The 13,669-nt window shown below is 43.2% G+C and overlaps 1 protein-coding gene across 1 annotated transcript in view; it reads left to right on the plus strand.

Moving 5' to 3' along the window:
- The window catches only part of slc7a9 (solute carrier family 7 member 9), a gene marked incomplete at its 5' end in the record, with an annotated part of 58,619 nt that extends 52,759 nt beyond the window's left edge, over nucleotides 1-5,860 (plus strand). The window contains 5 exons of the mRNA XM_079497428.1: nucleotides 1,111-1,214; nucleotides 2,113-2,209; nucleotides 2,485-2,634; nucleotides 3,321-3,495; nucleotides 5,430-5,860. Coding sequence (XP_079353554.1) covers nucleotides 1,111-1,214; nucleotides 2,113-2,209; nucleotides 2,485-2,634; nucleotides 3,321-3,495; nucleotides 5,430-5,491 — 588 coding nt within the window. The 3' untranslated portion in view covers nucleotides 5,492-5,860. The remainder of the gene's footprint in view (nucleotides 1-1,110; nucleotides 1,215-2,112; nucleotides 2,210-2,484; nucleotides 2,635-3,320; nucleotides 3,496-5,429) is intronic.
- Between the last annotated feature and the right edge of the window lie 7,809 nt (nucleotides 5,861-13,669).

Raw genomic sequence — 13,669 nt, forward strand, 5'->3', positions numbered from 1 at the left:
CTCTGGATCGGGTGGAGGTGAGTAGGCGGGCGGCTGAGTTTTGAACATATTGGAGTTTATTGAGGGTTTTTGTGGTGGTTCCGTAGAGGATGCTGTTGCAGTAGTCCAGTCGGGATGAGATGAAGGCGTGGATGAGGGTTTCAGCTGCTGAGGGTGTCAGGGAGGGGCGGAGACGGGCAATGTTTCTGAGGTGAAAGAAGGCGGTTTTTGTGATGTGGTTGATGTGGGGGAGGAATGAGAGAGTTGGGTCAAAGATGACACCTAAGTTGCGGATGCGTGGGGAGGGTTTGACAAGGGAGCCGTCGATGGTAAGTGAGAAGTCCTGAGTGGAGCGGGTGAGGGAGTCGGGGCCGATGATGATTATTTCTGATTTATTGCAGTTGAGTTTGAGGAAGTTTTGTTGCATCCAGGTTTTTATTTCTGTGAGGCAGGTGGTGAGGGTGGAGTGAGTGGCTGCGGTGATGGTTGTGGTGGAGAGATATAATTGTGTGTCGTCAGCATAGCAGTGAAATTGAAGGCCGTGGTGGCGAAGGATCTGTCCGAGGGGGAGGATGTATATGGTGAAGAGCAGGGGGCCAAGCACAGAACCTTGGGGGACACCGTGAATGACTGGGGCAGTGGAGGAGGTGCAGTTGTTGATTGAGATGAATTGCTGACGGTCAGACAGGTAGGATTTCATCCAGGAGAGGGCGGTGCCAGATAGACCAAGGGAGGAGTGGAGGCGTGAAATGAGGATGGAGTGATTAATTGTGTCGAAGGCAGCACTGAGGTCGAGGAGGATGAGGATGGAGAGGGAACCAGAGTCGGCATGATGTCACTGGAGGACGGTTTCTGAACTGCCCACAGTTCAGAAACCTGCCCACAGCCCTCCTATGAGACACAGACCTTATTAGTGAGGACCTATTATATGAAGATAGGTTGAAAAGTGGTGAAGTAGTCCTTTAATGTCATTAAAGGCCCCTCAATGACTGACTTTCGGAATTACGTCATAAGGCAGCCAAGTCTATGTAATGTTTGTTTAGAGCACTTTGGCCTGGGAATGTTTGTTTAAAGTGATTTATATTTTTTCCATCATAATTATGAAGGATTGTTTGTCCTCCCACCCCTTAGACCTTTGGTGACAGAGTGTTTTATCCTCTGTCCTGGATGGTTCCTCTGTTCGTCGTCTTCTCCACGTTCGGCTCAGCCAACGGAAGCTGCTTCACAGCCGGCAGGTACAGAGTATACTGAATAGGAATATGCATTATGAAGCTAATAGTAGGGCTGTCCCCTACTAAGGATTTTTATAGTCGACTATGATTGGCCAAATGTTGTCTATAGTCGACTATTAGGCATGTTCTTTTTCTTCTTTGCATGTGCACGCACACACGCACGCACGCACGCACGCACGCACGCACGCACGCACGCACGCACGCACGCACGCACGCACGCACACACACTGTCATACGTTTTTTTTAACATATTCAAATATAAATGATGAAAGACAAATAAAGGAACATTTGATTATTTAACAAGGAAATATATATATACTAGGTCCTCACTAATAATCATGAGAAAACGGCACCATTTCTTTCTCTGTCTGTGTTCATAGGAGGGCTGTGGGCAGTTCAGAAACCCGTCCACCAGTGACATCATTGATGGGGAATCCAAGCTAATAGAAACTGCAGGCTTTCTAGTCCTGAAAAGTTGCAATGCGAAAGTGGAAGCCATCGTTCTCACGATAATACAAATCTAAAAAAGAAAGTAAAAAACGATGATGTCACTGGTGGACTGGTGGTTCTGAACTGCCCACAGCCCTCCTATGAGACATTTTATCATGATTATTAATGAGGACGTATTATATGAAGATAGGTTGAAAAGTGGTGAAGTGGTCCTTATATTTGTGTTTGAAAAAGGAGTAGGAAGAAGTTTGTAAAGTAATGCTGGAATTGAAGTAGAAGTGAGATGAATGCTGGTGTGTGTGTGTGTGTGTGTGTGTGTGTGTGTGTGTGTGTGTGTGTGTGTGTGTGTGTGTGTGTGTGTGTGTGTGTGTGTGTGTGTGTGTGTGTGTGTGTGTGTGTGTGTGTGTGTGTGTGTGTGTGTGTGTGTGTGTGTGTGTGTGTGTGTGTTCAGGCTGACCTACGTGGCCGGCAGGGAGGGTCACATGATCAAGATACTGTCCTACATCAGTGTGAGGTACTACACCCCTGCACCTGCCCTGCTCTTCAATGTGAGTCCTGGTTCACCAGAAAACAAACTCATCATCCACATACTTTCGCACACGCACGCGCGCACGCACGCACGCACGCACACACACACACACACACACACACACACACACACACACACACACACACACACACACACACACACACACACACACACACACACACACACACACACACACACACACACACACTGACACACACACACACACACACACACACTCGAGATATCCTTGACGACATTTATCTGATTGTAATCTATTCTTGTGCTTGTTTCCAGGGACTCATGGCTATCTGCTACATCATCCCATCAGACATCAACACTCTCATAAACTACTTCAGCTTTGCACAGTGGGTGTTCTATGGGCTGACAGCCCTCGCTCTCATCGTCATGCGCGTCACCAGGAAGGAGCTCCACAGACCAGTCAAAGTTAGTTCTTTATAGGGCTAGACAGAGAGAGGACATTAAGGGTAGGAGCAAACGTACCAATAACACCATCTGGCAGCATTCATGGTGCCTTGCTTGTGCTCTTCCACGCTCTTATTTCTAAAATGTGTATCGTTTTGTCACTTAAAGGTATATTCAGTGATTTGACTTAATTCAAATATCACTTATGTTTTCTTTTTTTCTGGATAATCCTCCCTACTATAGAGTGTGCTGACCATATAAGGAAATCCTCCCTGTCCCCAGTGAGCCCCTGGGGTCAAAAAAACCCTAGTTTCAGTTTTGGTGGCGGGTGGCATAACCATCATCCAATCAGGATGAGAGGGGCCTTCTTCCAATCATGGTGCACATGCTGTTGGCCTGTTGCACTTCCCCCCACTGTAGAGCGTGTGCATGTGCACATTTTGTTACCGGGGCGGACCGGGTGGTTTTCCAAATCACCCAAATCACTGAATGCTCCTTTAAGTCAGTCCGAGACCTGCCAATCCAACATGCCTCTGTTTTGTTCAAATAGACTTCTGTACAATATATCATCAGTCCAGAACCCTGATATATACTGTAGGCAGAAGTTAGAAATAATCGTGATATTGATTTGAAGTAAAATGTCCCCAGCTCTAACCTTATTTTTGTGCGTGCGTGCGTGCGTGCGTGCGTGCGTGCCCCTTTACCAGGTGCCCATAGTGGTAGCAGTCCTAGTGGTGGTAATCTCCTGCTACCTGGTCCTGGCCCCCATCATAGAGAAACCAGAGTGGGAGTACCTCTACTGTGCCAGCTTCATCTTCAGCGGCCTCCTCGTCTACTACCTGTTCATCCATCACAAGTTCAGCTGGGCAAACAAGATCATGAGTAAGTTCTGTCGTTGGTTGGCTCCACGACTTGCCCCAATTTGCATTATCAAATTATACTTTAATGGTTGTTTTGACCTGAGATCAGATTCTAAAAATGTCTTCTACATCCTGACAGTTTTCTGAAAAAGCTATGTTTCTATGTCAGTCGTTCTTTGATTTTTCAAAAATAGCAGACCTACAAGCTCGTAGCGCGCCACTCGGTGGCGCGCTATGAGCTTGTAGATCTGCTATTTTTCAATAGCTAAAGCATAACATAATGCTAACACCAAAAAGGGTTCCCGCCCAAAATGGGTTAAAATGCTCGGAGCATGGATGGGTGGGGCCTACCGCATCAGAACAAATCAGATTCATCCATTTCATTTCATTCAAAAATCGCAAAAGTAGACAAGGTGCACAGGCGACTCACTGGCTCAAGTCACCTTCAGAGGGCGAGCCTCCCAAAGGTGAAAACCGACTGCACCTTTTTCAATCTGACTGACTTTCGTACTGACATTTACACGTCTTGACGTCAGCTTGTAGAGCAGCAACTTTCGCCACTTTCACACAATACTTTTGCAGGGCATTCATTTACAAAAGTTGAAAAAAATGAAAGGAGCCCGCATGCCATAATAATGGTACAAAAAATACTTCTTTATTTATTCTGACGGTCAGACAAATTATTAAAGAAGTATTTTTTTGTACCATTATTATGGTGTGCGGGCTCCATCCATTTTCCAACTGAAGTCCCAGCTTTAGCCCAGCACCCACCTGTCGATGTGCGTATTCTACGTCCTCTCTCCATTCATTTATAAAAAAACATAAACGTGAGCAACAATATCGAAGTGACCGACATGACTGACATGAAATTACACTATAGTCTTGCCAGTCCTTCTGTGACCTATAGACTTATAGATATAGACTTATATAGACTCTATAGACCTATAGACTAACAATTATTTGTTTACAAACATTGGGACTGGGCGCACGGGTGACTGTTTCATGTAATCAATTCCCAACAGATCTCCAAACCTGTTGTTTTGGGGAGCTGGTTTCAGTCCATTCAACCCAAGGGGCCAGTGAGGCTATTCAACGTTGAAGGTCTGGGCCCTAGTGGTAGGAGGAGGGACTACAGGCGGACCTGTGGATTCATGACCGGGAAACCCCGTGCAGCTGGGCTTTAACATTGAGCGCTCGGTTGCATACGTCACCCCGGACCTCAAATTTGAGGTCCGGAGGAGGTACTTCCGGCAGTCTTCCGGGTGCTTCAAAACGCCACTGAGCAACTTCATCGAAATTAATAGCTTGGGGGCGGGGCTAGTGCTCCAGTTCGGTCTCTATCCTTTTATATACTCTATGATTCAACCTCCTCTTGTGAGTTGGCTAGTGAGATGCACCCTAGGAGACATTTATACTTCAAAGCGCAACAGTGTTGCGCACAGAGAACAGCTGATATACAAGCTCACATCGCATCACAGATGCGACTGTTGTGAGCGTAGAGGTCTGCGTGCACGACATCATCACGGGACGAAGCATAAATTATACTTGATGGGCTGCAGGTGCGTGTGCAGCCATGGACAAACAGGCACTGCTGCCGTTATCATGAGCGCACCTCCCGTTCTTATGACAGCGACTGGAGGTGTGGTTTTGAGGACAACTGTTTTGAATTGCTATTATTGTTCAAACACAACAGAAACCAAGGACTATATATTTCAAGGGCGAGAGATCACAATAAAAATCCTAATCATTCTTACTCCACAGTCCACACTGGGAGAAAAACAGCATCTGAAAGTTTGATGGGGCATTTTTTACACGTGAGTGCAGTTCCATTGCATCTTATGAGAGGTGGTGTTCTTCTGCAGCCCTTATGCGCGCGCATGCTGTTTCTTATCAGTGTGACGTCGTCTCTTAAGGCGTCTATATGACATATTATGTTGTGATGTTCCGCCTCTGCAGCACCAATCACCATGCATCTGCAGCTGCTGATGGAGGTGGTGCCACCAGAGAAACTACAGTGACACAACATCCTGCTACACCACGGCGTGGCGCCTGCTACACCACGGACATAATGGGACGATTAACATGATGGCCGCCAGATTGCATGCAGTTAAACCTTTTGTGTTGGAGTGGATTTGAAGCGAGAATGAGACAAGGCCCAATTCATTATAATATTGTTTTTTATAAAGGACAGTTTTTTATAGAATGATGTGAACTCTCGCACGCAAAAAGACCTGGGTCTAGATTGAGGAGAATGTTTATGAAAGCTATATAAGCAGGTTAAATGGATTGCTGGCCAGTTTACTTTTCTTGCTTGATGTTGTATATCTGCTGTCATAAATTCATGAATGGAACTATTTTATTGTTAGAGAGCAACGTGATATAATTTATATAGAATATAGGCTACTGTATATTAGTGTCTGCACTTGCTGCTTGTATGTATGTATGTATGTATGTGTTTTGTCTGTTTTTATCTAACATCCGAGCTTCATATTATTAAAACAGATAGTAGGCCTATATAAAATAAGATATACGTCTCAACAGAATTCTACTCCCCACTTGTTATTCTCAGTGTTGCCAGACGATGGCGCCAGTGTTAAGGGTAAAGATTGACTGTTGAAAAGCATGAAAACTTCCATGATAATGAGCACTAATAATACCGATAGGTTACAAGTGATACCCCTGTGTATTATCATGGTCTTCAACAGGGGGTCCTTAGAGTTACTAGGGGGCGGACAATTGTTTGTGTGATAAGAACCTTTTTTCTTCTTTTTCTTTTACATTAACCCATTTAGGCCTGACGTCGAAATTAAAAAAAATGTCTTCTAAATCCTGACAGTTTTCTGAAATACCTCTGTATCAGTGGTAGTCAATATTTCATGTCAAGGACCCCCCCCCCCCCCCCCCAGAAGCAAAGATTTGAGTTAAAAACGTTTTTAAAATAATTTATATTCAAAGATTTGTGCCACATTTTCACGTTTTTTCAAAAATAGCAGACCTACAAGCGCGCTATGAGCTTGTAGGTCTGCTATTTTTCAATAGCTAAAGCATAACATAATGTTTAAAACACCAAAAGGGGTTCCAAAGTCAAGGTCAAGTTTACTTTTGCTTTAAGTGGTTAAATGTCTGACAATAATCATTATCAACATGAATCCAACACATTAACAAAAAGGAAAATGTGCAAAAAGAAAAAAACATACACAACACTGATGATAGAAGTCTATATTAAAAGTGTATCATAATTATTGTTTATTTATCCTTCATTATTTTTTGCAGTGAGGATTCTGGCAGGTCGAGTGCCAAAAAGTACTTTAAAGTATTTTAAAAAGAAAGTACTCCAGCACAAATTTGACTTAAGCAACTTTCACTTGTAAGTGAGTATCATTTCTGACCTGGGGTGTCTGACTATAGAGGGTATGCGCATGACATCATCATCATACCAGGAAGTTATGCAGGAACGCCTACTAGCCGCTGCCACACGGTCGAAAGAGCTGCGCACGTTCTCGGCTGCGCGCAGCTTAAAGCTTGAGTTTTTAGACAGCTGGTGGATGGAAATTAAGCTCCACCTCCGCTGAATTCTTGCGCGACGGCCAGATTCCCGGAAACGCTCTCCTCCGCTCAAGTCTTCCGCGGAGGTGGAGCTTCTTTTCCATCCACCAGCTGTCTAAAAACTCAGAATTTAAGCTGCGCGCAGTTTAAGAAGTGCGCAGCTTAAGACCGTTTTGCGCTATGGTGTGGAGACGGTGACTGAGTGGCAAAAAACTACTTTCTGGCCTTGATGATTCAAGTTTCTTTATTAGGAAAAGACCCCTTGAGATGAAACCATCTCGTTTTCGAGGGGCTCCCAACACAGATACATGTCACAACATTATTGTACATGTAAACAGTAAAACAAAACAAATTACATACACCTAACATGGACATGACAAAACACTAAACATAGCAAACCTTGAAAACCTTACAACCTCATTACGGCATTGAATCCAATAATATACTGTAGCACATTATGAAAAATACTATGTCCTATACAGTGAGTGCAAAAAATAAAATAAAATAATGATGATAGTAATACAAAATAAAATAATGAAATAAAGGAATAAACATGGTGATATAATGGCATATTTACCGAAAGCAAGAACTTAAAACTTTAAAGTAAGAAGACAGTGCACTTTTGAAAACTGGGAATGTTGAGATGGATCTAATGTTATTTGGTAAAGTATTCCAGTCTGTAGGGGCTTTAAAGGAAAAGGCATATTTACCAAATTCAATACTAACCAAAGGAACTTTGGATGTATGGCCTTGACAGCCCATAGGCTAGTTAGTTAGTTACTTTATTGACAAATGTATAAAACATTGGGTCCAAACAATAATAAAAATCCCATGAATCAAAAACTTTAAAAGGTACAATACATTAAAATATACAATACACAATAAAGAATCCCTTTACAACAGGAGCTTTCTATTGCTCCACTAGTGACAGGCAGGCATGTAGCATACTTGTCTCTCTGTTAGTGCCCACAAAGAGTGAGCTCAAATCAATACCCTCATGTCCATATTTCGCTCTGATATTTTGTGTGAGGGGACACACCAGTATGTGCTGTTCGTTTTGTATACCAGTCTCACATTGGCAAAACCGCTGTTCAGGTGGTATGCGGCTCCATCTTCCCATTTCCACACGTAGTCTATGAGCGGACAACCGAAACCGTGTAAAGGTTATCCTCAAATAGTCCTCAATGTAAGGTGTACTGCTGGTGCTGGTATAGAGTGGGTGAATAAATAGATCTGGATTGATGGCTTGGTATGTCTTATATCTTGTTCCCTCTTTGGATTGTAATTTATGAATCATGTCCCTTCGGTCACTCTCAATATGTTGTTTTTCCATTATCTCAGATAAATGAGAATACATGACTTGGTTCTCCTTCTCCAGCAATTGAAGGACATACCACAAGGGGTCATCAAGCATGCCATTTCGCTGCTGTATGTTGGTGAAAAACCTGGCTTGCTTTTCTCTCACCAAAGCTTGCACTGAAGGCAGTCCTGCTTCTAACAGGCAGGTTAAGTTAGGGGTAGTAACCCTTACCCCAAGTAGGGATTTCACTCCAGACATGTAGAGAGTTTCAACAGACTTTAAGGGGATTTTCAACCAAGCCTCACACCCATACAATATAGCTGATGAGAAAGCAGCCTCAAAAACCTTGCGTTTTACACAGAATGGAGCATCATAGTTGGTGGACAGGAAGATAATCAGTTTGTTTAGGTGCTTTGTCTTCTCCTTTACATGTAGGGCAAGTGAGTTTCGGGCATTTCCATCAGCAGTGAAGATGGCTCCAAGATATGTATAACTGTCACAATGCTTCACTGTAAGGGAAGCTACATCCAAACAGAAAAGTCCTATTTGATTGCATTAAACAACATTAAATTCACTTTGTCACTCACTTTGCCAGTCGATTTGCCACTCGATCTGCCATTCACTTTATGCATGCGCATACCCTCTATACTTTACGTGGTGCTGGAGTTCAGTGCTTATTCCAGCACCACCAAACAAGTGGGTTTTGAATGGTGTTGAAAACTGATATGATGACAAATCAACAAACAGCTTGATTTTACAAAACATTTACCATTGAGGCCCAGAGTAAAGCAAGATAAACCACAGCAGAAACTGAAATTTATATCACCTGCCAGCAGTTTCCAACCTTTTCTGGATCAGGGTCCACTTTAAAATCTTGAAACCATCTGACAAACTTATAGCTAGATGGTTCAGAGCATGTAGGCCTATATTTTAAGAATCGATCGATTGATTCTGATCCAGCTTGGATCAATGGAACTATACCATAGTATACTTATTCATCCTTCCTATTCATCAGTATCGCAATAAAGCCAAATCTGTCGACATTTTAAAGACAATGTATACCATGACGTTGGTTTTTAACATAAATGTTTAATATTAATATTATCAATACAATCTTTTGTGTTTTGTTAATTATTTGGGCCCCACTTGATGAACCACAGCATTGGCTCACAGGTTGGTAATTGGCATTGCTGGCATAAACAAAAGCCCAAATTGGAGAATACATATGGGCCAGCAGCTGTTGATGGTACTCAATCTGTTCTACAACTTCTGAACTGACTCCTCCAAATGCAAAGCTATATAGTATAGAAGACATGAAGCATCATTATTCTACACCATTTTAGAGAGAGCACTAGGCCAACTCTCCATGATTCTAGCCATTTGGAGAGCTACAGTACCCATATTGTGTAGAAGCCAATTGCCTCATAAAATACCATTGTTTTCCATTACACAGTGATAATTATAGTCTTTCCAGATTATAGCCATGAATTATTATGTTTTACCTTTGTGCACAAACATAAAAACAAGAAACAATGGGCTGTGTTCCACCTCCCACTCAAATTAGGAAAGTAAGTAAGTCTCCAACTCGAGATTTATTTCACATGTGTTGTATAAAAAATAAAGTAGTTTATAAATATCCCCATTTTGTGAGCTGTGCCTTCATATTCGCGAGTTTCAATTGTAGTCCGTCCTACACCTGCCATGACCAACACAGGTTGTTTCAATTTGTCTGAACAGTCTGATTCGCGTAGAACAAATTAATTTGTTTGCAACACCTGTTGGCTTCCAACATGGCAGGTGTAGGCAGGGGCGGTCTTAGGAATCTGGAGGCCCGTTTCAAGACCAAATATGAGGCCCCCATATACCTATACCATAATTATTTTGTTGATACAGCCATATTGATACAAATAGTTTGACTGTTCAATATCACACGGAGCCATTACTCTCGACAATTAGCAACAACAACAACACCTCTCCTCATCCTGTCGTTCCTTCACAATTACAGTGTCTCCTCTTTACCTCCCAATGCTGCACATTTTACCCAGGTTATTAACATAAAATAGGTGTAACTTAACATTGTGGGAGAGAGCAAGGCGGTGAGTGAGCGAGATAGAGAGAGCCAAGAGTGGCGGAGGGTTGACTGACGCCTGACGTTCAGTTGGAGCTTGGAAGCCCCCCTGAGGGTGGAGGCCCGTTTCAATTGAAACTGTTGAAACATAGCTAAGGCCTATAGGACTACATTTGAAGCTCATGGACACTGGGGTATGCAGGCCTTGGACACCATGCCATCCTTTCATCTATAATGTACTGATAGGGCTGATAATGGGGTTTGATCAAGAGATCGTCCCACGTTAACAGCACCAACGAGCTGGTCGGATGTATGGAGAACCGGGATGACTGGAAGCGACGATGGAGGACTCGTCTGAGGACGACCGAGAGAGACGATCACCGTGTACAACACTACAGGGTTGGAGGAACTTTATCAGTCTTTCTCTGCCATGTCCTTCCCGTCCTTCATTCTTGACTTTGTCTTCTGCTGGGTTGCTCAGGTCCAGTGACATGATATGGCTTCAAAACGATCCTGCGCCTTGTGGTGTTTGTACCGAAGACAAAGTAGGCCTGTTAGAAAGGCAGTTTGAGTGTCCATCAACATACCTGGACTGATGGGATCAGAATCGTTTAGGGACCAGTCGAAATTTAGGAAAGGCTAGGGGGCCTGGAGTAAGAGTACTTGCCATTCCCAACAAATAAAATATATTTTTGAGTGGTGTAAACCACTACTACAACTGGCTTTTTGAGTGGTGTAAACCACTCCTACGACTGGCTTTGTTAGTTTACGTGTCTGTCTGTCTGTTCGTACCAAAAAATGAGCATGGTTGCTACGGTCACCCAGTTCACCCGGGTGTGATTTCATTACGTCAGACATTACGTCAGACCACAGCTGATCAGTCTATATAAGACCTTACACCACTCAGTTCACACGGGTGTGATTTTTTTAGTTTACGTGTCTGTTCGTACCAAAAAATGAGCATGGTTGCTATGGTCACCCAGTTCACACGGGTGTGATTTCATTACGTCAGACATTACGTCAGACCACAGTTGATCAGTCTATATAAGACCTTACACCACTCAGTTCACACGGGTGTGATTTTTTTGCAACTGAATGGCTGGAAAATGAGTGTACATATAGTACACATAGTACATGCATACACCTTCCCTAATGATTATATCTGGTTTATTTATGGTGTATTGCTATTATTAAGGTTATTGTAGCAGTCAATTTATATTGGGGGTCGGGAGGGGGCGGGGCGGGGGCCACGAGACGTTGCCAAAGCATTTCCGGGGGTCCCCGGCCAAAAACGTTGAGAACCCCTGCCTTACAAGGATGTGTCAATCCACCATTAATGCATCCATGGTTCATTTTCATTTCACGGTCACGTACACTCCTCTCAGCACACAAACATTCCTAAAAGAGGGGGAAGTATAACTGAAACAGGCTGTGAGATAATGACAGCCTTCCTCTGCGTAATTACAGACTACAGCATGCCCTAATCAAAGCTGTCATTAACACACTGGGTAGATTCGACATTAATATGCATAATATTCCGATAGCTGAGCATCCACAGTTCAACATATATAGGCTATGCACGCACGCACGCACACGCACACACACACACGCACGCACGCACGCACGCACGCACGCACGCACGCACGCACGCACGCACGCACGCACGCACGCACGCACACGCACACACACGCACACAGCGGTTCATCATCATCGGTTAGGCGGTGCTGATTAGAATTCATCTGAATATCATTATCACATTATTAAACTTTCCCAATCAACTGCCAAATTAGTATTCGGATTAGAATACCGCAATCTTTTTCTGGAAACAGCCTTATAATGTTCCACTAATGAACACATACTCTATTAACCCATTTTGGGCGGGAACCCTTTTTGGTGTTAGCATTATGTTATGCTTTAGCTATTGAAAAATAGCAGATCTACAAGCTCATATAGCGCGCCACCGAGTGGCGCGCTACGAGCTTGTAGGTCTGCTATTTTTGAAAAATCGAACGACCGACATAGAAACATAGCTTTTTCAGAAAACAGTCAGGATGTAGAAGACATTTTTTTAATCTGATCTCAGCTCAAAATGGGTTAATGGAATGTGCACTCAATCACATTCCGTTAGGATTATAAACTAATCTGAGACTTCTCAGACATATCAGACTTTTCTTGAAGGATGAACTATATAATATGTAAGGACTGTTTTTCCTCTAAATGAAACTCACGAGGCCACTGTGAGGCACCAGGGAGCGGATCTTACACAGGGAGGAAATAAGTGTACAAGCAGTTATTGCATGTTTGTGTTATTTTTGTATTATTCCGTTCATTTTACAGCTAGAATATTGAATCAAGCAACTTACAAACTGCCTGGGGTTCGTTAGTGCACATGGTTCCACCACTGATCAACGTTACCCGGACACTTCGGGCCCTATTTTGCGTGTCTTAAGTACCAGGTCTTATTACTTAACTTAAGACCTGGAGGCGTGGTCAATGCCATTTGGCTATTCTGAGTGGCCAAACAGCATTGACCATGCCTCCAGGTCTTAAGTTAAGTCATAAGACCTGGTTACTTAAGACATGCAAAATAGGGCCCTTCATCTTCACTTCCCTTCATGACACCTTCATCGCCAGAACATATTTTTTCTGGCGTAATTCTGAAAGACGTTGGAGGGGATAGCACTGCTATATGTCACATGGACGGACCGCATCAGAAATGTGGACTTCTATGGGGACCTACCACACGTCACGGACGTGTGGTCAGAGAGAGAAGGATGTAGAAGACAGAGTACAGCCAAATATGGGCTTTCTAATGTTTGCTTATGTTTGCCCTAACTGGGCCCTAACTGGGCCCTAACTGGGCCCAATAGGCCTATCTCACAGCCCGTTTTTCACGCCCACTTCCGGTAAATAGTGGTGACTTTAACATGAGCATTTACACGTTTTTTTCTCTGGAGAATCTAAGTACATTTTCTAATGTAAAAATGTGACAGACCAATATTATTATGAAGCAAACAATATGGTAAATCAGCTCGAACAGATAGAACAAACCTTACCTTGAGAAAACAAAAGTTGTAGACTTCTTAAATTACCTCTGTTAACATGAAGCGTCTATGGAGTGACGTCACGCTATCACCACTAGCCCCGAAAGGGGGCGTATTTAGGGGGGCGGGGAAATTCTGTGAGATAGGCTTATTGTATCAAGAGCTGGAGGGACGGGGAGATAAAGACAAATACTCTATGCTAATGAGTATTATCAGAATTAAAAGCAATGTAACACGT

Source organism: Electrona antarctica (assembly GCF_951216825.1).
Source record: "Electrona antarctica genome assembly, chromosome: 3".
Taxonomy (NCBI): domain Eukaryota; kingdom Metazoa; phylum Chordata; class Actinopteri; order Myctophiformes; family Myctophidae; genus Electrona; species Electrona antarctica.